Source organism: Colletotrichum scovillei (assembly GCF_011075155.1).
Source record: "Colletotrichum scovillei strain TJNH1 chromosome Unknown Contig00003, whole genome shotgun sequence".
NCBI classification, from domain to species: Eukaryota; Fungi; Ascomycota; class Sordariomycetes; order Glomerellales; family Glomerellaceae; genus Colletotrichum; species Colletotrichum scovillei.
The window spans coordinates 4,701,536-4,727,385 of NW_023336261.1; the positions used below are offsets into that span (position 1 = coordinate 4,701,536).

General features: G+C 53.5%; 5 protein-coding genes across 5 annotated transcripts; 2 read left to right on the forward strand and 3 right to left on the reverse strand.

The window, feature by feature from the left end:
• Nucleotides 1-379: 379 nt before the first annotated feature.
• Nucleotides 380-1,867, reverse strand: HER10_EVM0011043 (60S ribosomal protein L7; the record flags this gene model as incomplete). Its single annotated transcript, XM_035480485.1, has 4 exons — nucleotides 380-817; nucleotides 884-1,006; nucleotides 1,195-1,306; nucleotides 1,854-1,867. The coding sequence occupies 4 exons, from the start codon at nucleotides 1,865-1,867 to the stop codon at nucleotides 380-382; spliced, it is 687 nt and encodes a 228-aa protein (XP_035336528.1).
• A 420-nt stretch (nucleotides 1,868-2,287) lies between these two features.
• HER10_EVM0010913 (40S ribosomal protein S14) lies at nucleotides 2,288-3,034 on the forward strand (the record flags this gene model as incomplete). The annotated part of the gene is made up of 4 exons (XM_035480357.1): nucleotides 2,288-2,357; nucleotides 2,470-2,542; nucleotides 2,662-2,822; nucleotides 2,883-3,034. The coding sequence occupies 4 exons, from the start codon at nucleotides 2,288-2,290 to the stop codon at nucleotides 3,032-3,034; spliced, it is 456 nt and encodes a 151-aa protein (XP_035336516.1).
• A 460-nt stretch (nucleotides 3,035-3,494) lies between these two features.
• HER10_EVM0009947 (SNF2 super family protein) lies at nucleotides 3,495-7,013 on the reverse strand (the record flags this gene model as incomplete). The annotated part of the gene is made up of 2 exons (XM_035479418.1): nucleotides 3,495-5,695; nucleotides 5,747-7,013. The coding sequence occupies 2 exons, from the start codon at nucleotides 7,011-7,013 to the stop codon at nucleotides 3,495-3,497; spliced, it is 3,468 nt and encodes a 1,155-aa protein (XP_035336440.1).
• Nucleotides 7,014-7,872: 859 nt separating this feature from the next.
• HER10_EVM0002868 (uncharacterized protein) lies at nucleotides 7,873-9,817 on the forward strand (the record flags this gene model as incomplete). Its single annotated transcript, XM_035472561.1, has 1 exon — nucleotides 7,873-9,817. One exon carries the CDS (start codon nucleotides 7,873-7,875, stop codon nucleotides 9,208-9,210), a length of 1,338 nt encoding a protein of 445 aa, XP_035335787.1. The 3' UTR covers nucleotides 9,211-9,817.
• A 5,359-nt stretch (nucleotides 9,818-15,176) lies between these two features.
• Nucleotides 15,177-16,506, reverse strand: HER10_EVM0000867 (MYB DNA-binding domain-containing protein; the record flags this gene model as incomplete). The annotated part of the gene is made up of 2 exons (XM_035470634.1): nucleotides 15,177-15,822; nucleotides 15,925-16,506. The coding sequence occupies 2 exons, from the start codon at nucleotides 16,504-16,506 to the stop codon at nucleotides 15,685-15,687; spliced, it is 720 nt and encodes a 239-aa protein (XP_035335598.1). The 3' UTR covers nucleotides 15,177-15,684.
• Between the last annotated feature and the right edge of the window lie 9,344 nt (nucleotides 16,507-25,850).

Genomic DNA, 25,850 nt, shown 5'->3' on the forward strand with positions numbered 1-25,850 from the left:
CAACCTGGCTCAACGGGGGACGAGCATAGTGGTTGTTGCGCACCCACTTGTACAATATTAATGTAATGCGTACAAACACCCCTCTTGGATCAAGACATGGAATACCACGATACATCAAGACAGTCACACATGCACAGTACACACATACAACTCTCTAAAGAGGCTTGCATTGCTACCCATTGAACAAGGAGGATGGAGAATCCAGTGGTCGTCAAATGATCAATTCACAAATTCCCTTTTGTGGTTATCAACGCCGTGCAACCGTGCCAATCATGTAATAAACCCTTGGTATTCTCAAACCTGCCGAAGTCCCGAGTAACTAGACAAACCCTGCCAAATCCCCATTTTTGTTGATCATGAAGCCGTACAAACGACCAGTTTAGTTCATCTGGCGGATGAGGGCGTTGATCTTCTCCTCGCGGTTGCCAAGGTCACCACCCTCGATGAAGTGCTTGAACTTGCGGGGGCGGAAGCCACCAGTGGGGTTGGAGAGCTTGAAGGGCCAGAGGAAGTTGGAGGCCTGCTTGAAGTTGGGGCCGACGGTGTAGATCTCGTGGATGAGGTCCTCCATGCAGACGATGCCGTACTTGCCGAGGTTCTCCTCGATGATGGAGTTGTCGGTGAGGGCAACACGCTGCTTGTTGACCTTTCCGTAACCGCGCTTGTAGACGAGCTCCTTGACGGACTTGAGGTTGGGGTAACCGTAGGCAACCCACGGCTCGATGATCTTGATCATCTCGGTGGTGGCCTTGGTGATCTTGATGAAGACTCCGTTGTTGATCTGGAGGAGACGGAGAAGCTGGAGGATCTTGCGGGGCTTAGGGGCGATCTTGTTGATACCCTTGATGCGGATAAGGAAGATCAGGTTGGCCTCAGCGGGAACGTAGGCGGAGTCGTTCTCGCGGGCAACGCGGGAGAGGCGGACCTTCTCGCGCTCTGCGTCGCGGTACTCCTTGACGTACTTCTCAGCACGCTTGAAGATGACACCACGCTTCTCCTTGTTGGCCTTTAGGAAACATGTTAGCAATGTGTTTCTTGGATCAGATATGCATTGACGATGTGAATGATCCGGCAAGTGTCAGACCCGAAAGAAGGTTAATTCCAACTGCATCGACCGTAGTCTAGTTGTGAAAGGTATGTTATGCATCATGAGACGGGGGAAGGGGTAGATAGTGGGAGTAGAGGTATACTTACAGCCTTGCGCTTCTCGGTGGCCGAGTTGCGCTCAGCGCGAGCCTTCTCCTGAGACTTGCGCTTCTTGAGGAGGGTCTCCGGAACCAGAACCTGGTTGGAGGTGGGGACGGAACTGTTGCAAATCAGATTAGTACGCAGTCCGACATACTGCAAGCAGCATGGGTAGAGCGCCGGTGCGAGAATTGTAGCTGGAGCGCGACATTCTCGCTGTGGCTAACTCGAAGTTCATGACTTTGATCGGTGAGCAGACCAGGTAGTAGCAGTAACTCCAAGGGAGTAATTACTGTGGCACTGTGCTCATCCGACAACACCTCGAAGCACAGCAAAGTGTTCAAGAGTATATGCGCGCATGCGTACGGGTCGCCGAGCAAGCCTTTCAGCGCTGCTAGGAGAATCCAACAAGCGGCAATGTTTTTGAGGGAGAACGAGTTACCGTTCATCCCCAACACCCCGAGCACCGTCTCTCAATCCGCAAGCCATATTCCAGGTCATGAAGGAAGGAGGGAGGTTGCCCAGGAGGGTTCGAGCTGAGAGCCAGGCATTCACGACGAGGTGAAGCAAGGACTCCAGCGAGAGGACCACGACAATCTGCAAGACATCGCAAACGGAACGGAGGGGGAAATGCTGCCGCTGCTGCTCAAGAGCTTTGGTGTACATACGTGGTGGCGGCCATTGTGAAGGCGGGTTTGGTTGTCGTCGGCGGTTGTCGTCGAAAATTGGTCGCTGGATCAGAAGAAGGAGGGAAAAGGAAAAAGGCGGCGGGATCGCAGAAGTTTTACCCAAAATTTCGCGGGCTCCGCTGGGGCTGGTGCATGGGCCACCACCAGCAAATTGAAATTCTCACCGCCCTCAATTTTTCTCGCTTAGGTAGGGTTTCTCAAAAGGCTAAGCCAATCTGGGTCGTTCTGCCGCCGCCAACCGCCCGACCCCCGTCAGGGCATTCTCGTCCACTTTTTTTGTTCGTGTGTGCAGGGCTGGGCTTTGTGAAATTTCGTTTGGGATTATTGCGAGCGACGGATCGAGAGAGCTTCCCTTTGCCAACCACTCCGACTAACCACCACCGAAAGACAATTCGCCAAACACAGCAGTCACGATGCCTCCCAAGTCCAAGACCGTCCGTCCCGCCCAGGAGAACATCTCCTTGGGTCCCCAGGTCCGCGAGGGTGAGTTCTTGCCTGCGTCCCAATCGATTGTTACGTCGCGCGTTGAAACTCCATGCGCCGACCGCAAAATGATAAAATGAAGCAATTTTGCTGACTACCCCGCGATCTCCAGGCGAGCTCGTCTTCGGCGTTGCCCGTATCTTCGCCTCCTTCAACGATACCTTCGTCCACGTCACCGATCTTTCGTAGGTCTCACCATTCACTGTTCAGCCTCCGAGTTCCGGAATACCCCTCCCTCCTTGGCGAACATGAAGACTATATCAATACCCGTGATGGTGCAAGATGGCTAACTGGGTGATTCCAGCGGCCGTGAGACCATCTGCCGTGTCACTGGTGGTATGAAGGTCAAGGCCGACCGTGACGAGTCCTCCCCCTACGCCGCCATGTTGGCTGCCCAGGACGTCGCTACCCGCTGCAAGGAGCTTGGCATCACTGCCCTCCACATCAAGATCCGTGCCACCGGTGGTAAGTTCTAGACTCCTTCAATAGTCCCTCACGAGCCGTCGCGCTGATTCAAATCTTTAGGTAACGGCACCAAGACCCCCGGCCCCGGTGCCCAGTCTGCTCTCCGTGCCCTGGCTCGTTCCGGCATGAAGATCGGCCGCATTGAGGACGTCACCCCCACGCCCTCCGACTCTACCCGCAGAAAGGGTGGTCGCCGCGGTCGTCGTCTCTGAGCGCCCGGTTTTACATCATTACCTGGGTGGCTTCCGTGGGACAGGAGCGCTCATTATTTGGTTTCTTGGTGGCATCGCGAAAAACGCGGGGAACGGCGCCTTAGCCTGGTCCCCACTCTACCTCTACGCACTGTGACATGCCTTCTGCTGCGGGCGACAGTATCTATCGTAGACAGAATAGAAACTCGCCATATATGGCCTGAACTGAAGAGTAGCTCCTGAACCCTCGACAAAGTTGTGCACATAATGCGATGCTGTGACGTGATGTGTGATCCACCAAGTAACCTACATTACTGCTTCATTGTTCTTAACTCTGAGATGTCTTTTCGATGTGTCTTCGCGGATCTATGCCGCGTATAAGCCTGAAAGCAACCACGCCTGCCCGGAACGCCATTCTCTTGATTCAGTATTGACGGGATTGCCCTCAAGTCGCCCAAGGGGAATCGAGACTGTTCAGCCACTACTTGAAAGCAGGCTTTAGCGTCCAAGTACCCCTACCCGTGCCACCCGTCTTCCCCAGGACGGCTACCCTGTCCAACGCACTTTTGAAGTCGTCCGTCTGCTTTGGAGTCTTGCAATACGGATTGAAGTGATCAACCAGCATCTTAGTCACTGCCTTGCCTCCTTGACGTCTCATGAAAGTCTGGATCAGGGGTATGAAATCCTTCTCCTTCAAGGGCTTGTCCGTACCCGGAGTGTTGCCCCGTGAACTGGAGCCGCCGGCCGGCTGGCTGAGCCCCTGACGATCCGCAAGGGAAGACATGACCGCCGAAGAATTCATTCCGCGGCGTCGCGGTGCAGTAGGTCGGCCTCCCTCGCCTATCTCGCCAGTCCAGGTGACAGTTCCGATGGGAATACGGCGCGCAACCTCTCCAGCTCGTCGCAGATGGGCGGCAGCCTGGGCCGCTATCTTGTTCGCCTCGTGCCGATTCATGGCCTGGTCAGCCTGTACCTTCTTCTTACCATTCATGATTTGGTCATGCTCGTAGGCGCTATCCACAGTTCGAGAAAACAGATTCTCGGTAATGCGCTTCTCCTCGCTGTCATCTGTAGGCTCCGTGAACTCTTCCATTGCAGCGACGCCGGAAAGCTTGCGGACCGTGTCGACCTCGTCTTCTGCCTTGACCGAGGAGATGGGAACGGCGTTCTTGGACGGCTTCTCCAGCTGATTGTGGCCCTCTGACTGGTTGAACTTGACTTCCGCACCCTCAAAGACCTTGCTTCTGTTGGCGCTGGCCATACTATGGCTATTGTCGCCAAAGCTGAATAGGTCATAAAGGTCAGAAAGATCGAAGTTGGCCCGCTGCTTCGGGTCTTTGAGGACCTTGTTCGTCATAAATTGCTTGAAGATCTGGCGGTGGTAAATCTTCTCCTCGATAGTACCCGACGTCATTAGCCGGTAAATGGCGACTGGCTTTGTCTGGCCGAGTCGCCAGGCTCTCTCTCGCGCTTGCAAGTCAGTTGACGGATTCCAGTCTGGGTCATAGATGATGATCCTGGTCGCTCCGGTGAGGTTCACACCTAAGCCGCCCACTTTAGTCGTCAACAGGAAGACGTCAATGGAGGGATCGTTATTGAACTTGTCGATCAGAACTTGTCTCTTCTCGATAGTAACGTCTCCATCCATGCGTAGGTAGTTCATTCCCTCCATCTTGCCGATATAGTCCTGGATGATGTTGAGCATGATCTTGGTTTGGGAGAATAGTAGCGTTTTGTGCCCAAATTTCTTCCACATTGGAAGAAGGTCGCCGACCATTTGCAACTTGCCAGATCTTCTGGGGCTTCCCCAATCGTATCCTGGTTGGTTCTTTCTGTTCACACTCACGAGATCCGGATGGTTGCAGATCTTCCGCAGGATATCGATTCCGTAGAGTGATTGACGCTTTTTGGCCATAATTTGGGAGACCGCATCCGAATGAATGAACCTGACGTACTCCTCATTTTGTTCCGGTGTTAGCTTGCAGAACAGCACCTGTTCCGTCTTTTCCGGCAGGTCTGATGCTACGTCGACCTTGAGCCGCTGAAGCAGGTATTGGCTAATGGTTTCCTTCAAAGTCGTCGCGCATTTTTCAGCAGTCATGACCGCAAGATTAGTCGCATTCGCGTGCCCGCCCATCTTGATAGGAATCTCAAATTGCTGCCTGAAGTTGACCAGAGTCCCTAGCCGCATAGGGAAAATGAAATCGAATAACGACCACAGCTCGGTGAGGTTATTCTGGATTGGCGTACCCGACAGGATCAGGCGGTGTGGTGTGTTGAGACACTTGGCTTGATATGTGACATTTGCATTAGGGGTGCGAATCCTGTGGCCCTCGTCGAGGATGGCGTAGCCCCATTCCAGGGACAGTAGTTGCTCGCCATAGGTGTTCAAGCCAGCGTACGTGGTGACCAGAACGTGTCCATGCTTGGCAACGCGCCTGACGATACGCTCTGCGGCGTCACGATTCGTCCTATCTCCAGGATAATCTTCATCGTCATCATCCTCAGCCACATTGACCATGCCGCTACCAGACGAGTGTAGGATTGACACTCTCAAAGGGGGCCACCATCGGTGGAATTCATTGACCCACTGCTGCATGACAGTCGCGGGAACGACTACTATGACGGGCTTGTCGAGCTTCTTGGTGTAGTGCAACGCCGCAACGAAAGCAATTGCTTGCACTGTTAAGCGTATCAGTAAGATTGCGTTCTTCTGTTACCATAACTTCTTACCTGTCTTTCCAAGGCCCATCTCGTCCCCAATGATGCCACCTACGCCTTGCTCATAAAGCTCAGCAAGCCAATGAACGCCGGTCTTTTGATACGCGAACAGCGACGCATGAATGTCTCCCGGGAGCCTCAGCCCGTTACCGAATTCGTGGTCAGGCTGATCAGGCGAAGGTTTGAACCATTCCTCTTCGCCATTATCTTCAATTGAGGCGTCGCCATCAGCATTGCCACTTTGCTGTTGACGAGCTGCACTCCGCCTCCTGACCCAATCAGCAAGGCGTGCTTGGTAGATCGCCTCATTTCCATCGTCGACGCTGCTCAGGTCGACCTTTGTATTGCCAACGGTGACTGTATTCTCCGCAGCCTTCTTACGCTTGTTCTTCTTATCCGTATTTGTGCCCTTCTTCCGCTTACGACCTGTGGCTTCTTCCTCACTAGTGTCCGAAGCGTACTGGCTTTCAGCCGAACTGGCAGTCGACGCATCAAATTCATCGGACGATGCTCCCTCATCTACCTTGCGTTTTTTCCTCGGTCGTAGAGAAAACTCGGTCTCCACGGATGCCGGAGCTGTTTGTGGATGTTCAGCAAAGCCTGGCATGCGCAGTACTTGATGAGACTTTGGCTCTTCATCGTCGCTCTGGTATTCCTCCGCAGCCGCGTCTTGCTCAGCCTCGACAAGAACATCTGCTAGCTCGCCTTCGAAACCATCAGGTCGTTCGCCACCAATGTTGGCAAAAGGCGTGATCTTTCCGGTCCGGACGAGGTATTCTCGGTGCGACTCGCCAGCCAAGCGTTTAGACTTGCTCTTGACAGGATCCTCCACAATCGCAATCTCTTCCTGTCTCTTGTCGATGCGAGCTTGGCAGTCCGAGATGTCGTTGATGGCATTCTCAATCTCTAAGTCCAGCTTATCGAGCTCCTTCTGTATGATCCGTGACTGATAAGGGTTCCGTCGAGCTCCTTCTAGCTTCTTTCGTTGATCTACTCTTTTTGCCTCGAGTTTATCTTTGGTGGTTTCCAGTTTTTCAATGCGCTGCTTATCCTTCTTATCTTCTGCCTCAATCAAGGCGGCGTTGGCCTGTGTTGTGATATCGCGCTCTAAATCATCTTGGTCCCGGATATCGGCTGTGATAGTTCGCAAAAATGCCGCCTCGTCTCCCTCAAACTGAACTGCTGTGGTTCTGGGTGCATCTGCTTCAGTGCTAGAGGGTGCGCTTTCCTCACTCGTTTTCTCGGCAACTAGGCCGCCATCTTCTTTGTCGGACGACATCTTGAGATCCGATGACGGAGAATTTTCATAAATCCATGCCCGAGGTTCCAGATTGCGAGCCCCAAGATATGAGCTTCGATGTCGCTGGTTTTGATGAGCGATTTGAGCAACGGACAAACAGCCGTGCTGGTGGTTGAAAAATGGGAACTTGAATGAAGTTGAGAATGGATATGAGCTCAGGTGGAGGACATGCCTGTAGGTACCAAGCTAAGTGAGCGACACGCAAGATCTGGATTCCGAGAGGCCGTCGTGAGGATAATCGTATGTGTTGTAGAGGTGACTCACTCCAGTGAGATTGTAAGGCAAAGATTCAGGACAGGCAGCAGCGCGTCAGGCTTAAGCGTTCACCAGCGATCTGCTCTGGAAAACGATGACGCCACGGCAAGGCAGGAGCGAACGGTTCGCGCAGTCAGCTGCTCTGGACAGGGATCTAAATGGGAAAACTTGGTGACGAATTTGATTGGTAGGATTTGTCAGTTCCAGACTTCCATTCCCATTTATATTAGATAAGCACTTGCTGGCTGGAGGCTCTTTCCTAGCCACAATGAGAATCGGAGGGGCAGCCACACCTGACTAATGCGGCGTTCTGGTGCAAAGAAGGAGCTCTCACAAGGGTACTCCGTGCGCACCTCTGTACTTCGTACTCATCTTGTCATTGCTGGGATTCAACTACCTCACATCCAAGCCTACTACGTCTATCAGAAAGAAAACTTCGTATACAACTACGCCCAGCTATGATATTAGTTTTTCTCTGAACAGAGCCATGATTAAACGCCCTTCACCTGGCATTCTCTCAACGGTCGGCCACGGCCTTCGGTCCATGCACCGTCCCTCGTCGACCCTACGGAGCGCTCCCAAGATGGCCCCCGTCTGGCTACAACCCTACCTCGATCATTTGCCTCAGAAGAGCGCACCCAAGCTCTATGCTTGGAGCCTGTTCAACTTGGAACAAAATAACTCAGTCTCGAGCCCCTCGGCCAGTCGGTTAGAAGGATCAATATCTCATCAACAACATCGCAACCGCCAACAGCGTATCTACGTTCTTGGCGTTGGAAATTTAGGAATTCTCTTTGCCAGCTCGCTTGCGTCTCTACCTAATCCACCACCGATAACTCTCGTCTTTCACCGCAAAGAGCTTCTGCTGTTATGGGGACAACAACCAGGTATCGAGATCACTCGGGGAGACTCTACGCAAAAGTATTTGGATTTCGATGTTGAGCTATGGTCCGAAGAAGAACCGATCTTAGGTCCAACAAGAGAGGTTGCGGATGGACAAGAGATTTCCAACCTGATTGTAACGACCAAGGCATCCCAAGCTCTTCCGCAGGTCGATCGAGCACGTCGCTATCTCAATGACCGTTCCACGGTTGCTTTCGCTCAAAACGGCATGTGCAAACTTTGGCCACCTCACGGCGACTCCTACATGGCATCGCGGTATGCAGATGCTTCTGCTCCTCATCCCAACTGGCTGGCTTGTGTAACAACCCACGGAGTATCTTCGTTGGGCCAGTTCAGGAGTCTACATGCCTCCAAGGCAGACCTCAAGGTTGGGCTTGTTTTTCCAAATAATTCTGGCAACAACGGCGCTTACCTGTCGAATATACTCGCCGAATCACCTCACCTAAACGGCCATATCGTAGCACGCAACGAGCTATGGGTACTGCAGCTGGAGAAACTCGTGGTCAACTCTGTCATCAACCCACTAACCGCCATCCTTCGCTGCAAAAATGGCGATCTGTTCACGAAACAGGAAGGCCCCCTTGCGAGCATCATCAATTCTCTGTTGATGGAAGCCAGCAATGTTCTTCAAGCCCTGATCAAGGACCGAAGCACCGAATCTATTCTACAAACAGTCCCTGGAATGCCAGTGGCAGCGGAGAACGAGATGATCCGCAAGTGCGGTCCTCAACGTGGCGATCTCCTGGACCGCTTTTCCTACAACAAGCTCAAGGAGATGCTTTACAGTGTTGGATACAAGGTCCGAGAAAATACGAGCTCTATGCTCCAAGACGTTCGTGCTGGGAAACCAACGGAAGTCAACGAGTTCAACGGATGGCTAGTTGAGATGGCTGCCTATCTCGAGTGTGGGATTAGCGTTGTCCATCACAAGAATCTCGTCCGTCTTGTGGAAAATGGCACGGTGTTGGACGAAGAGTCTCTCGGCAAGCACTTCACCAATTTTGGAGACGACCATTAAGGTAGACTTGCCAGTGCCTGAATCCAGGATTCACACCGCTTCATGGCTTGGCCCAGGTCACAATACAGCAGAACACTGACGAGTCGCTGAGCAAGACGCGATGGCACGCTTGCATTCCCCAGAATGCCGTCGATCTTAGTCCAACACTTTACGGGATCGACCGCGATGATACTGGAAATATTAACCGTCCAGGGTACAACCCTCTTGATGCTCGTGCACTTCGTTCAGTCACTCGACTGCTCGCAAACTAGACGACACCGGCATACAGTCCAACTGCCTACTGAATCAAATGGAATCAACGGCAGAGATCCAGCATGATCATGTCGTAGAAGCTACGGGGCAACCTTGTTTCGAAAACTCCGTCCAAAGGTACCGAACATCGGCGGGCGACCTCATTCGTCCGGCAACCACGCTCTTCGAGAAGCCACTGGCTATACTCGCGGTATGCCAACGTGGCCCAGTCTCCTGCAAAGGTGACTCGTGTGCCCTTTTACAAGGCAATCCCTGAGCCTGTTAGTATGGTTTGGTGTGCAGTTGCACTCGAGGTGGTCTACTTCATTTGCCACGTTCGCTTGCTTGCCGCCCCTTAAGAGACCACATTATAGCCATAATATCAGGCGTAGTATACTGGTAGCCCACCAGGAGTGGTGTATCGCGTCAGGGGCGGACGGAACATCAGCGACTGCCATGGAAGTACCCGACCAGAAGACTTTTCCTTCCAAGGAAACGCCCACACTTTTGGCCCCTCAGGATTTGCACCCGCCGCTTACCTTTTGCCGATGATGCCGCCGAGGTGTGTGAGAGGACTCATGCGAAGCTACGCACACGCCCTCTAGCATTTCATGACGGGCAGTAGATTCGCCTACTAACTAACGCTGCTTAAGTCCGCCTTCTGATGCACGGCTTACTGCCCTCATCGCACACGTCATCGTGTTGGTGCCATGGAAGGAATCTCGAGGCTTGCGAAACACATCAAAGAGAAGCACTATTCAGTGCCATCGCAAAAGGAACCGCCAGAAACAATGAGTGGGCGGTTTTCGTGAATTAAGACGGCTACGTTTGTCAACTTATACAGTGGAAGCTAGCAATGCACCGAGTTCTGCCCACACAATCTCGATATTGATCTGTCATAAGAAGTGGATCGTCAGTGGCGGGCCACCGGTTCAAAGACGTTGAAAAGCTCGATCTAGAGTCAGCATGGATCTTGGGATCATCTGGCTCGAAGTCACGCCATTTCCTCTATAGCAGCAAGATCTGGTTCCTTGCATTCGGTCTAGAGCTTGCTTTTGCTCCCTCGAGCATGACAACCCCTGGATGCTCGATGGCAGGCCGATGGATTGCCAAGCGGCGAAATAAGAAGCGGAGCTCAGGGCACACGGCAACCTCGAGACCTCAATCCAATGAGACACTCAATTCCTCCTCTTCAGTCGAGTGTCGCCATGCAACAATCATGACCGGCAGTGTCCCTCTGGGTTGCGAGAGAGCCACGCGGTGGAGAGAACGGCGGACCCAGTGATTGCTAATCATCAGCGCTCCATTTTCCAACATATGGATCCAGTTCATATTGATGCCTCAATTCTCCGATTGGGCGACAGGGGTTGAAAGAAAACTTCCGGTGCATATTTGACGGAGATTTTCCTGGCGATGCCTGTCTGATGGGTTCTTGTCAGCCCATTGCGGAGACTATGAACGACATCAATTTCGACAAGGCTAACAACATCCCAAAGGCGAGTGATTTGGAGCGGCCAAGCTACCGGCCCAAGCCCATCGCTAAGAGGAACTCCAGAAATTCTCTAGCATACATCACGTTGGTCTCAAGCGGACCCTTGATGCCAACTGTGGCAACGGAGGGCCGACCAAGTCCTGATTGGCACTCGAGCAGGTACGAAAAAAGCGTTGCTGCATGGTTACATCGCAGCGTCAACCCGCATGACGCATCTTCGAAGAGTGTTTGTTTGGCCATTGACATTCGGCTTCCTCTTCCTTAACTCAAAGAATGGAGTCTTGAAAGGATCAAAAATCGTTCTCTTGCTCAGAGCTATGGAACCGGTAAAACCCGGCATATGCGCGGCGCTGAGGTCCTTGGCTGCAGTCAGCCGCTTGATCCAAGCTTTCCGGGCTGGCACACGGAGCAGCCGGGTGGGAGAAAGGCCACCGCAAGGATTCCTTGACCACAGTTTTGAAGTCAACCTTGGCCTTTTCAGCAATATCTCGGATTTGAGAGACTCAGGTCAAGGCCTGCTGCGAATATCATGTGTTCATACTTAAAATCTAAAGGCGGCGACCACACCTAGTTTGCACATAGTCGGCCGACTGACCCTCCAGACAACCATATCAGCCCTAGACCATGAGACGGGCCATGACGGTGCTGACGCCCCGGTGATCACACATAAACCATGTCCCCTGGTTCGCGCTGGAGGAAATCGAGCCAAGCATCCCCCGGCTTAGATACCGATCATCCTCACCACCTGGCCCGGCAGTTCACATACGATAACCCATTATCAATCGCACATGAAGAGTTTCACCTGGGACGTCTCATGCGCTGAGCTAACCGACTTTTTCCAGCATGAAGTTCGCGAACCCGTTGACATTCGTCCGAAGAGATGGCGAGCCGCTGATGGGGCATATAACGAGGTAGGGTTGGAGAAAAGGTTTAACTTCATAGTCAGGAGAGCGGGTTGTGTTTTTTCTCGCCCCTCCCTCTTTCAAACGTCGCCTGCATGACCACATGGCAATCTTTCGTGGGTGCCTTGGAGCCGCAACATCGTGGCGCCTATTGTTTTGGCTTGCTTGATCTGCGCCATGCGACACGATATCTACCCTCTTGCGATGTGAACTGTCACAGTCACTGAAAGCTTAGCTGTCTTTGCGGGAGAATTCGATCGCTCGTCGCGTACGGTTTCGGAGCTTGACGTCTACTCTCTACGCAAAGTGCGAGAGGGTGTCCGATTTGTGGCCCCCCACAATCGGAAAGTGGTCTCGGGAGTCACGAAATCTTTGAGCTTAAATTTGTTCATAAAATGTCTCAATAATATAGCGGCGGACACGACCTTTCGAAGGGGTGTGCGATAGTTGGGTGGTAGTAACCCCATCCACAAGCAGCAGCCGAGAGCCGACGTCTGGAACCCCAGGGTGCGGTTGGCCTTGCCTCTTTCTCACACCCGTGGCCTGTCTAGTATCCGTAGACCGTTGGACGAAGCGCCGCGTAGGTCTCCGTACCCGATGCAGTGATGCAGGTATCACTCTGCATAGGGGGTGACATGCAGGAACCTCGTCGACCAAGGCTAACCCGTCACGTCACTTGTCACCGCGCGATTCACGACCTCTCACACATGGCACTACATCTCTGTCAGCGAGAAGAGAGTGGGAAGAGGCTCAGGCATGACAACATGTGTGGGAACCGCTCCGCTCGTGTCACATTCCGGGGGCGATTGACCGCTTCTTTCTTCCCTGGATTTGCCTTCTGGCGGGTGGCTGGGGGGGACTGGGAGTGGGAGATGACGGGCTAGGGGGGATATATCAGAATCCCCCGGGTCATATAACGAACGAAACCCTGGGGCCGAGTGTTTCAACGGGCAGAAGCCGCTGCCAAACCAATCTTTCTCGGTGGACGCAGCGCCAAACGAGAGCATGCGCAGTGATCAATGGGGTTCATCAACGACTGGAGACTGGAAGCCAGCGGGAGATCCAGCTATAGGACGCTCATTGTAAGGGGGGTTGAGGAAGGACAACAAAGTCGCCAAAAGGGCCACCATCTTGCTCGATCACAAACCCCGAACCCGGCACATGCGGAGGACCAGAGGGTGCCAACACCCTACGGGGAGGTGCCTCTTCTTTTCTTTTTCTCGCCTCTACTCGATAGCCGGTCCTGGTCCTTCCAGCAGACAACAGGGCCAACCTGCAGCCCGTCTCTGCGTTACCGTCCACATCTGGCTATGTGGCCAACTCTGTGTCGGGACAGGAGAGAGCCCAGAGAGGAGAAAGAAGTACGGAGAGGAACACAGAGAGAGCCAAGGCAGGCAGGTAAGCAGGCCAAAGCAGGACCATTCTGAAGTTCTACCCTGTTCTCTCCTCTCCGAGCTCTTCGCACCTTTGGGTCTCTTTCCTGAATCCTACCCGCCGCCAGTCCCTTTCCGTCCCTTCCCTCCCACCTAACCCCCCCGCTCCTGTTTCCGCCATTACTCGCCAAGCCGATATTGGCCCAAAAGTCCAAACCGAACTCGCCAGCCCCAAGGCCCCAAGGCCCAGGCACAACAGAGGGAAACAAGGAATAACAGCAGAGGTCTGAAGTTAATAAACTCGACCCCCATCGTCCGTCACGTAAAGGAACAGGCTTTTGGAACGGGAGCAAGAGCCAAGTTAGCCGACTTGTCAAGGAAAGCATCGCTTAGGAAGATACAGCTATCGCCTAGTTTCCGGATTTTAGCAGCTGCTAAACAAGCCCGCCCGCCTGTCCCCGCGCGCGCGCGATCTCTTGACTCTTTCCCAACCACCCGGGGCCCCTGGCCTGGTTCCTGGTTCCCCGGACTTTGCACTCTGACTCAAATCAGTTCGAAGATTGGACGCCGGGCTGCCGCGGCGGGCAAGGTAATCAAAAACCAGCTGCCAAAAGCGGGAATCGGAATGTATTGCTAATATAACTGCCGCCACACGTCAAACTGCACGCCAAACCGTAAAACAACAATACCCAAAGACAAAAAAAAAACCTCCGGCCGGCCGTTTCCCCCTTCCCACCACGGCCGCAAAAATAGGCCGCGCTACTGTGGCAAGGCCAAAAGGAGGTGTGTGTGTGCCTTGGAAGCCTCTCGTTTGGGACGAGGCCTCGGGGGCCTTTCGTGAAAGGGGGCGGCTCACGACCTAAGGTAAGGTAAAGGTCCCTAAAGTCGACTACACGCGCCCCCGAGAGAAGTTGCACATTTGATGCGTCTCCCGTCCGTCCAGAAGGGGATGGGTGGAAAGGATGATAGGACAGACATGTTGCTTTTTTCTGTGATTTGCCCACCTACACACCTACGCCTGACCTTGCTTCTTTCCGTCCTCCCCGGAAGCGGTTGGTGCATGGTTTCTTGCAGACTGCTTGCTGCATTACGATGCCAATGTGATTCACAGAAGTTAATCCCCGAGGTTTCCCAGTCCGGGGGGCGGGAGAAGTACTTTCTCGAATAGGGTATACCGGAACCGAATTAGTTGTGATTTTCCCACTATACATTAATAAACAGAAGCAAAAGAAACATGTTTCTCTCCATCTTCCTGCGCACGTTTTGTTTTCACATAATCGGGTTTAAGCAACAGCACTCTCGAGAAATGGCTGCCACTCTTGTTTCCACTTTGTACCATATTGCGATCCTCTTCATGGGGCCGTAAGCAGAAGTAAGTTTGGGACGAAGCGAAAAAAGGGGTTGAAGAAGCTACAAATACTACAAAGTACATTTGCGTGATGTGTGGGGTAGAATCGAACAAGAAACGAATAATGAGCGTTGAGGAGAAAACAAAACGAAACAGAAAAAAAAAATGGTCAAAAGTACAAAGCAAAAATAAACAGACGTCGTCATGAATGCGAAAACTGCGCGTGTGTCATCCGCCATGTATGCAAAATGCGTCTTTCCATCTGCATCTTTCTCCCCTTTTTGTGTTTTTCTCCTCCCACCCACAAGACGCCTAGGCATCAGAGCCAGCTCACCACCAAAATCTCTCGTCCGTTGAATTCGATAGTCAAGTTTTCGAGAGTCGATTCTCTAGGCGTGTTGGTGTAATAAACCACCAAATACTGCAGTAAAGCTGTCAAGTGCACCGAATTTCGAGAGAATTGGCAATGGTAGATCCTTGGATGGGGCCAAAAAGAAGTTGATGACAATCGTCGAGAATAAAAAACCAAAATCGTCTAAGGGAGCGTCGAGAAGGATAAAACAAGCAGAAAGGCCGTAGATTGCGTGGTTCGCTGTGTTGCCCCCTAAAGTCTATAGTGTGTGCGTTGTGTCATGAGTCGAGATAAAGGAGTAGGTCGAGAAAAAGATGAAGTAAAAAAAGGTGACCCGTGGTGTTCGGGGGTATCTCTAGAATTAGGCGGATGGGGAATCCAGCAAAACAAAAGGACAATGCCACTCGAGAGTCGCAGGTATGAGGTAGAAGCCGAAGTGAACAAGGCGAAGAAGTATTTATGGCCTCGGTGGTTCGAGGAAGAGCTGGCGCAATTCTTCGGGCCTTGCGTTCTCTGTGCTTTTCGAACCCAAGCTGTTACATGAAAAGACGTCGGGTAAATTGTTGCAGATCTTCCTCCCCTACCAGCTCGCTGAGTCGAAGTGGGAGGACGGTGTTCGTGGAGGTCGATCTGAATGCTCCGGATGGGTCGTGTCGTTCCAAGTTGCATGATGGAGATCATCGCTAAAGGCAAGCTCCTCTTCATCACTGAAGCTGCTGCGTGTAGATTGTGTCTCCAGCCGGGGGCTCAGAAGTTCCCGGTGGAGACATTGAATGCTATAAGGGAGGGCCGCCCATTAACTCCTGCGTGCGTTCTCGGCAGGCAGCAGGGGTGAAGCCAGTTCCGACCTTGTTAGCAACGATGCGCCACTTCTCATTCTCGTAGTCTTGCAGCGCGGTGCGAAGCTTTTGGTCCTAGAGGAGTATTCAAGTCAGAATGCTGCGCGCGGCCTTACTATGCCACGCCGTCTGGCTGTGCTGCATGGCATCGTAGTTAGGGGAGGGAAGAGCACATACCGTTTCGTCGGTCCATTGGGTGGTCTTAGCTTTGAGCTTCGTACAATAGCGCACCTGGAGTGTTCCTGATGATCTCCCCGGGAAGAAATCCGCGATTTGCTTCCATGTTAGGGATTTGTTCTCTTTCAGATCGATCAGGAGCTGGTCGTCTTCGGGTGTAAACTTTAGCTTCGGCCCCCTTGGCCTCGGTGCCGGAGTCGGCATGCCTGCTTGTCCCACGACGCTCGGGGCACCGCCTCTGTCTCCGCCGTCACCATCACGCCTCATCATCTTGGAAGGGGGTCCTGTATCGGGTAGTCGGTGGTGATGATGCGTAGGAGCCTGGACTTGCTGGGTCGCCTGTGCATAGGCGGTACCCAGAGGAGTCTGCTGCATGGTCTCGAGGTCCGTCTGTTCAAGATCGATTCCGGGAACGGACAAGTCAAGCTCGTCTGGTCTCGGTCTTTTCGGTGCTCCATGGGGCGTATGGGATTGCGTAGGCGTTGTCATGGATGGATACAAAGGAGCGACCACCGGACCCGGAGCGCCGTAGTGAGGCGGGCCCAAGTGCCGGGCGTGGCCCATGTGGTGCCCCGGATCCATTAGAACCTGATGGGAGTGGTGAGAGTGGTGAGGGTGCTGCTGGTGTTGCTGCATGCCCGGGTGATGGGAATGATGGCTAGTGGGCGGCTCATGGAGAGTAGGCGTGTGAGCGGCGCCATGGTGGAGAGAGCTCCTATGGTGTTGATGATGTGAGGGCGTCGTGTCATAACCATGCTGCTGTTGGCCCTGGTCGCTCGGATGCGACTCTTGTGCAGAATAATCGACATTGTAGTCCCCTACTCGATAGTTGCCCGCCAGCGTGCTTCCGGCACATGGGTCCCGCCAGAGCGAACCGCTCTGGACGGTCGCCGGGCTCTAAAGTGAAAGAATTGGTTGAGCGAAGGCCCTCTCGGGCGGCGTCGGGAGAGGTGAGGGCTGTTGGTGCGACGTTGCGGGGTCGCGATGGTGGTGGTAGTCTTTCAAACTGCGATCCTGTAACAGCGCTATGGTGTCGCCGTGATGAGACCCCCCCTCCAGACTCAACGAACATTCGTGCCCGGGAGGTGTAGAGAGAATTTTCGCGGTATTGCTGGCAGCGAAGGATAATGGTGTCTTGTGGCAACGGTCAAGCCCTTGCCAGAGTTTGTGGTTGTGATGATGACCAGGTCGATTCTAGCGGTAGTGATGTTGAGGAGAAAAGAGGAGAAGGACAAAGACGACGACGGTGATGATGATGACGACGGCTGAGAAGTAAGACCAAGCTGGTGTTGCGGTTTCGTAAAACTTGACTCCCGGTGGTGGAGAGCTATCTGTCTGTCTGTCTGCACGGCCGGACGGATAGTTCCCTTTGACTGGCGTGAGGTGGGAAAAAAATTATTAAGACAAAATAAAGGTCGAGGTAACCATGCTACCCTTTTTCAACTGGTTGTTGTCACGCGCCGTTTAAGCTCACGGGATCTTCCCTTGACTTATTATAAATCCCGTTTGGCCCTGGACAAGTAATATAGTAGTGAAGGGGTCAAAAGAGAGGAAGCGCGGACGTGGGCAAGGGCTGCATTATATCGTCCGATGTGCCTTATCGAAAAGAGGAATAGAGGGCTGTGTGTGGACTCTTGCTCTGGGGGTAGAGAGAAGGGGACGAAGGAGAGTAGAAAAGCATGCATGGGAGGGGTGAGGCGAGAGAAAGAGGGTACATCAACTGCCGCTGCTTTTGTCACCGACATCCCAAGCACATACGCGATTCGCCATGTGCGAGACGTATGTTGTTCCTGAGTAGGTTGCGGAGACTCAAGTTAACCTTGCCCAGTAGATGATGACGGTAGCATAATTTGGGGATCTTATGCCATGGGTTTCGCTGCCGGATATAGAAGCAGGAGTGCCCCCGGCCGGCGGTGATGATGCAACTGGGCCAGCCTACATAGTATGATGGGCAGACAGGGTCGTCGGGGGAGACAAGCAATGTACCATTTCACAAATCTAAGAAACCTCCGGATGGATTCGATCCAACCCTGTAAAGGGAGGCCGGACGACCCAGAGAAAAAGAGAAAGAGAGAGGTCTGGAAAACGCATGGAAGAAATCCAAGCACGTTCAGCTGAATGAGGGATACAAGCTGAAACGAGCCCTACCATGCGCTGGCTGGTTGGGAAGGGCATAGCAACTAAGCAGCAGCAGTTCAGAAGAAGGCCGCCCATGTTGCTCGGCCCCCTGCTTCACCGGGGAGAGAGAGGGAAGGGGAACCAGGGTGGCAGCTCTTGGCTCAACTCAAGGCAGTTGACTCTTGAGTGCGAATGTGTGTGAGCCTGTGTGTGGGTGTGCGCGTGTGCGTGGGCTCGGAAGCTCAAAGTCCCTGGGTCACCCTTCCCCTGGCCTCCGTCCTTGACGGGGGGCTTGCTTTGGGTGGAAAACCACCAGCGAACAGCGTAACTTGGACAGCTCTGCCCATTCTGGAGAATACAGTGGAGTCTGTTGGGGGGCAAACAGCAGGTTTTGGGAGAGAAAATGGCTGGATGAGCACCGAGAAGTCATGCCTTGGCCCTGATGGGGGTATATCTGATGCAGGGAGGGTATACCAGAACCATGAAGAGAAATCGCCGCTCCGGTACGCGATAGGGCCAGAGAGACGGTAAGGTTGCAACAACCACTCGACCTAGTGGCCAGATTGCCGAGGGGTGAGAACAAGGGACTGCCGGGTGAGAAAGACGGATGGCACCAGCCCAAGCTCGTTGTATCCATTCGCAACGTCAGGAAGAAAGAAAGAAAAAAAAAAAAGACCCTTTCTTTTTTAGCCCTGATCCCCTTTGCCGTCATCGGTGGCAGTGAGGGCCTGCTTCCACGTTCGAGGACCTGGTCAAAAGCTTCGGGATCGATTCGGAAGGGAACTGCAGTGGTCCCAGGAGGCAAATCATCCCGGCTGACCCAAGATGAAGACGTCCGCAGCAGGGGGATTTGCGTCCCAAACGCCAGAAAAGGCGTGTCAGTCGGCCTTCGCCTCGATGTCGATACTGTCAAATCTGGCAGGTCCCACAGGCAGATGCCAATGCCAGAGGCAGAAACAGAAAGGAATACGACTGCGAAGGGACATGGCCGAGATGAGAATGACGGCGGTGCCACGGTTGAGGTTCAGGCTCGGCAATGCGGCGGCTGTTGTACCAGGCGGGCGGCGCGCGCGTCGACGAGATGGGATGGTCGTAGGGTTGACTTGCACCGGACCAGACAAGACTGGTTAGCCTGTGGGGTAACAACTTTTTCCAATGAGGATATTGTTTTTTTTTTGGGGACTTGGGACGTGTACGACTCAATGGCCAGGTCGCACGATGGTGCCGTCGTCGAAACCATGGGATGATAGCGGTTCGCTCAAGGTGATTATTCGTCTGTTTGCATGGGCGGGCGGGCGCGCAAACGTGCACGCAGCCGCCAGCAGTTCGAGTTCCTCTCGTCTTCTCACGAACTTGAGGGCATCCCCAGATTGCCAGACGCGTGCGCCCAAGACGCGCACATAGTCTCCCGCGGCCTCCCACTCGACCGTACCACCCCCCCTCTTTCACCTAACCGTGAGCCGGGAATGTGGTGGGTGTAAGCAGGAGGACGGTACATGGCGTAAGAAACCCCCCCGGCTTTCGGCAGCAAGGAGATTGTGCGACTCAATGCACATCCCAGACTTTCGGTGCTTGATGGTAGGTCGGTCACAAGAAAAAAAAAAACACCGCCTGGGGAGTGGCTCGACACTCGACAGGCTCGCTCTCTCGCCGCTGGGCAAAGGCGAAAGTCGCAAGTACCTCCCATAGCTCGTCAGGGAGGGTAGGGCCGAACCAGTAGGAAGGGCGCTTGGACGAGAAAAACCTGGGACGAAGACTCGACGGGAGGGTGGCCAAGGAGGGCACTCGGACAGCAAGAAGACGGATGGCCGACGGAGTTTAGTTTGGCGGTAGGTTGGAGAATTGGCTCGAGATCCTCGTGTGGGCATGATGCGGCTGGCGCTCGCTCATTGCTAGTGCTGGCGGCCAAGTTGACCTCATCGAGACATGACGGATCATGGGAGGGGGTGATATGAAGCTGGAGCAGGGGGTCAGACGGGTATCGCATGAAGGAAACGCGTTTCACGCATACCTGGCAATTAAAAGATCAATTATGCGACCCAGGGATCCCGGGCAATCTTTCTAGAAGGAGTGGGACTCTATTCTAGCGTGTGGTGAGGTGCTCACCTTATTTCTTCGTCGCTCAGCTGGGGGGAGGACTCTGGTCTTGGGGTCCCATTCTAGAATTTGAAATCGGTGACTAGGGGGGGATCCTTTGGGGCGGTTCCTGAAGAGACGGACGAAGTGCCGCGAATCAGATGGCTGGGCAGCGGTCAAGTCGGTCGACTCTGTGGGCACGGGGGATGTCGATCAGACGTAAAAAGAGGGCTTGGAAGGTGACGGAGTCGGCGATGATGTGTGGTGATGAGGTGGAGATTGGAGGAAATGCAGGGCAGGCTGCAGATGAGATGCTGATGCGCAGTCATGGAGCAGATGACGGATGGGCAGATGAGACGACGAGAAGAGCCCAGGAGGCAGACGAGGCAGTGACGGAGACGGAGAAGGAGACAGAAAGAGAGAGAGAGAGACTCAGACAGGGCCGAGACTATCGAATGACGAGAAAGAAGGAGGTTCAGACTTTGGAAGGTAGGCGCCGGGGACGGGAGTTGAATGCAAGATGATTGAAGGAGGAAGAGATTGCGAATCTTGGAAGCAGCGACATGGAAAATGCGATAAATGCAGGTCCATATTGAAGCACCCAACACGCCGCAATTTTGATGTTTATTTTTTCCCTTTTACATTGAGAAAAAAGTGTGGTTGGTTGGGTCTCAGATTTGGGTCAAGTTCATCTCACTTGCAAGTCACTTTGCTAGAAAACCAGTTGGAAAGGTACATGGAATACCGATATACACTTTTCCCCAGGTGTGCCATCCTGATGCCGAGACTTTTGTCTCGGCTCTTTGTCTCTCCCAGGAAAAGAGGAAGGTGCAATCTACAAAGTACAGAGTTATTGGGAAAAAACTACCTTCCATGCTTCATTCACGGGCCATGGCAATTTCCATCATCACCTCACTTTTGTAGAAACTACCTGAGATGAGACATGGCAGCCAGGCCAGACTGTCCACAAGAAAGGCTGGAACACACACAGTCCGCATTGAGGGCCAAGCCTCCAGGTTCGACGTGTGTCGGCAAGGCAAGGTACCTCGTGCACGGAGCAAGGTACAAGAATCCGTACCTTACAGACCCCAGGCAAGGTACCTTATCTGGTACTTTACAGACTTCCTGGTTAGCCGCGATGGTTTGACAGATGGGGCCGGCGGGTGCGCGTCAACGAGGTTGAGTGTCGTTGTGGAACAACGGAAGCAATAACCCTCGGCTCACGATCCGCTCTTTTCCAGATACCTAGGTCCTACCTACCTTTCATACCAATGACCATCCATAGGTACCTAAGATACCTTACCTAGTCTCCACTCCCGGAACTGGGTCGCTGCAGTGTTGCGTTCTTGCCTCCGCTTGTCACGATTCTGCCTATCGTCATGTAGTTCTTGCCGTGCCTGCCCAGCCTTGATGGGCAAGAGAGCGTCTGTCCACCTCGGGAAGCTACAGTCGTCAGCCTGGCCCCTTCTATCCTTCCGTCTTGACGTAAGGCGGGTGGTATCTTAGGTAAGGTAAGGGGCGCCCTGACATCGGGTTCCTCCCAGATTCCGTCGACCGGGACTGTAAGTGACGGCAAGAACGGCAAGAATTCGCTGCCTTAGATGCTCACTCCTAAGGTACCTTGCCGTACCCTGCCCTGCGTGTTTGCACCTGCAGAACGGAAGATGGAAGGAACGAACAAGAAGAGAAGATTGTGAGTGTGTAGGGACCTTACTTCGTACTCCGTATAGAAAACTTTGGAGGAAGTCAACGAAATGGAAGTGCCATGTTGATGGTTCCCTCCCGTTCAACACTAGGCCGAGAATGGGCAACCGGCCAAGAAACCCAGGGCAACTTAAGTTAAGGTCGGCTGCCTTAGGTTGCCCTCATCTCACGTCTGGTCTGCGCCTCCGGATGACTGCAGCAGTGCAGAGAGATGGGATGGGATGGGATTCTCCATTTTCCATCACCAATGCCTGTCTTTGCGGCTTTGCCAGAGCACATGCATGATGCGACAGCCAACAGTCCGAAGCCCAGATGACCACGGCAATCTTCGTCATCGTTCTCGTCCCGCATCGGAATAGATTGCTATTGCCAATAGTCGACCCCATCCCCGATGCTGGAGGATGGACCCCGGAATGTCCAAGCACGCCAACAACAACAACAACCAACCTACGAATACGCAGGTACCTTGCCATACCTTACACTTTCTGGCCAAAGGTAAAGCATCTTGCATCCATCTCTAGAGGGCGCGGCGCACCTATTCCACCGACCACACCGCAGCACCCGACCGATCCTTTGCTGCATGCGAGCCCCTTACAGAATGCCTGGCTGACTTCTTGCATGCATCGCATGGCTTGCATCTCGGTAGCTCGGCTCAGAAAGGGAAGTGGTGGGTAGGGTTACGATTGCGACTGCCAGCGGTACATCGTCCTCGCCCACGTTCATGGGCTTGTTGAACGTACCGATCCTTACCACGCCCTTTTTTTTTCCGCTTCAGCTCTTCATCCACTTTCCGAACCGCGATCCCCCACGAACATGACGCCGCTTTGTGGTCTCGCCTTCGCGTCGCCCTTTTTACCGCATACTTTTCTGACTCTCTTACACGTGTCTGGGATTATCCTCTTCGCCCAGTCTTGGACGCTCGAACCCGCCGCAAAACCTTCTTTCCCACTCTTGAGTCCGGACCGTCGGTATACACCGGATGACAGCCGGCGCTGTGCCTGTGTGCAAGTTGTTGTTGCAAGCCAGGGCCAACCGTGGTCGATTCTGGACCTGCTGGAGGGGCTTCTCCCCGGACTCGAGCCGAAAAAGTCTGCTGCGCTTCAGAGAAGGGGCATCATACGATCAACCTCGTTCCTGTGGCAGCGGTGCCCCTGCATCGCCTAGGGAGCCTCCAAGGGCCCTGTATCGCCTCAGCCCAAAGCTTGATGAACCTTCGTCCGCTTGGCGGTTTGGGTATCCGGTCGGCGGAAGCCGTCTCTTTCAGTAACGATATGGAGTACGAAGTACAGAGTACGGATGATATTACTAATTACCTTGTCTTTGCGTTACATGGCGTACGTAGGGACATTCTCTTCTGTCTACTTACACTATCCGTAGTCCGAGGTGGCTAGCTACTATACTACACCCCGCACACTGCAACCACCACACTTACAAACTTCCGCAACATGACTTTGGGCTTCACCAAAGAGCCGCTTCTTCGTCTTTGTCCAAAGTCTCGCAACGAATCTAAAGCTATCAACCCGTACCCTGGAGCTGAGACTAGCAATCGCTTCCGTCCACCGGGTCCCCCCACTTGTCTCGAGGCCTTACTGCCGCTTGGCTTTTGGGGATTTTTGGAGAAGCCCGTTGAGTCGCGGATGTTTGCAGGCAACCGGGTAGGGATCCCCGAGGTTGTCACAACTCACACTAAACTTGGTGGGTTTCTGTGCTAAACAGCAGGTCAACCTTGAATGCGTTCCAGGGTTCTCTGTCTTAATTCTCACGAGTCTTCGCTGCTCTTAGTACCCAGTTTCTTGTCCAAGGGACCCGGTCAGCGTTTTCCCTTCGGGGACCCTTCACGAAACCAGCCCTGTCCAAATTACAACACCTGTCCTCCAGCTGAAGGTTAAAGCTGCAAACGTGTCGCGGGTTTGCGCCGGCCTGCCGATTCCGAGCGTCTCCTGAGATCCGCGACAGTCCCTCCACAAGACGTTTGATTTACCTTACGCCACCTCGCGCATTTCGGCTCGACTGACCAGAAACACAAGATCGTGTCCAAGCCTCGCATCAGCTGAGAAAGACGAGCACGATGTCGATACGACAGCGAGCCAGCCAAGGAAATTACCGGCTTCAGCTGACCTCCTGGACAACTGCCGAGAGGAACTTTTTTCACAGCAATCACGAAGCAGAGTCCAGTAACAAAGCAAGAGCCAGAGCCATCTCCGGGCTGCCTCATCTCCACTCACCAAGCCCAATAGTTCGTCCCTACCTTCTTGGAGAGCTCGCCCGATGCAGTGCAGCCTCCAAGTGAGTCGACGGGGGTTGACCCAGAAGTTATTTCGATGTCTTCATGCGCCGCCCTGTGGCTCATTCCACATCTGCTCGCGTGCGGCGTCGACCCTCTCAGATCGCCAATTAAGGCCCCCAAAACAGCCACATCTCCACGACCAAAAATATCCGCTCCTTGCCACACTTTGCTTTTCTCGAACCCTTGTTCATCCAACGAGGATGCCAGGACGAGCCCCCATTCCCGACGGCCTGGGCCAAGAGACGCCCAGTACGGAATGAATCGCCATTGTCAGCCGCACCTAAAGCCCATCCCGACTCCATCTCCAAGGATGCCACAGGGCGATGACGTTTCGTTCCGTGCTCGCAATCTTAGGACACAGACAAAAACGCCCGAGGGGGACGGAAACGCGTTCGCTCTCCATGGCAATATCTCAACCACGCTGTCGACATATTGGCCATGAACCCCTCCTTATCATCTCTCTACTAACATGCCCCAGTTGCAATATCTACAGGGCAACTAGCAACCCCAAATCGATCCAAGTGGGAGCGTTTCCGTCGCATCGGTGCTGAACATCTAGCTGCCCGTCCAGGAGCAACAAACAGGGGGTGCGTTTTTCCTCTCTTCTTCTCCCTTCCCGTTCTTAATTCTTGCCCTGGCGCATTAATGCATGAAATCTCCAATTTGCGCGGACCATCTACCCCGCTGAATCAGCGATTAGAATGCCCACCATCTTCAACGGCCTTCCCGCCGCCTTACCATTTGCAGCCCACGTCGTCCGAAGAACAAGCATCGACGTCGCGCGAAAAGTCCAACGGTTGAAGCCGTAAGCGGAATACGGCATAGTAAAGGCCACCACCACTTCAAAGCAGGCGGCAAGAAGTGGACGACATTGCCTCCACAGTTCCTCCAAGGTGACAGCTTTGTCGTCACAATTTGCAGCTCTACTCCCTTCTTGGACCCTGGGCCCGCGTTCACAAGCCGCCATGGTGTGCCTGCGTACCTGTTTTCTAAGATGATCCCTTTCCTTCTCGGCATCCTTCGCCTGTACCTGCATGCAGTCCGCATGCGCGCAACGGGGGGGGATTCGGGGAGAGGAGGGGGGCTAACACGCAGGGCCCCCTGCCGGCCTTGCTGCATCTCCTGGATGAGTTTACTGCATGGAAGCCTTGGAAGAAGTCCACGGAAATTTCTATTCATGGCAACCACAGCACTTCGTACACTACCGCCGCTGAAACTATTCCCATCTTGGAGACGCGCATGAACGGCTTGTTATGGGAGGCGCAGCCGCTCTACGTATGTAGTGTACGTACGTTTTGTTCTTATGTGCGACTGATAATCCTCACGTTTATCGAATATGGCCATGGTTTACAGAGTAAGGTACGGATACAGCGGCGAGGGAGCTTTTCTGCTCAATCGACGAGCTCCTACATCTGGCGGTTTGGTTAGGTAGTATGCTCATCCTCACCTCTGGAGGCATTACGGGTGCAGTTCCTTGACCATGTTCGTGAGGAATTGACTTGTTCTTACCCAAACGATCTAGATGGAGATGAGAAGCAAGGATAGACAAAGTTGCTGTCAGGCAGTTGGCACCACGTTTCTCTTCTCTCACACAGTTTTGATGTTCGCTTGCGATTTCTGTGACACCCGCCGCCGCCGCCGCCGCCGAGCCCACTCAACATGTCAAATACAAAGTGACACTTGGATGACAAGTCATGGATTGCATGATGACAGAAGAGGAAAAAAAAATTATCCCTTGATC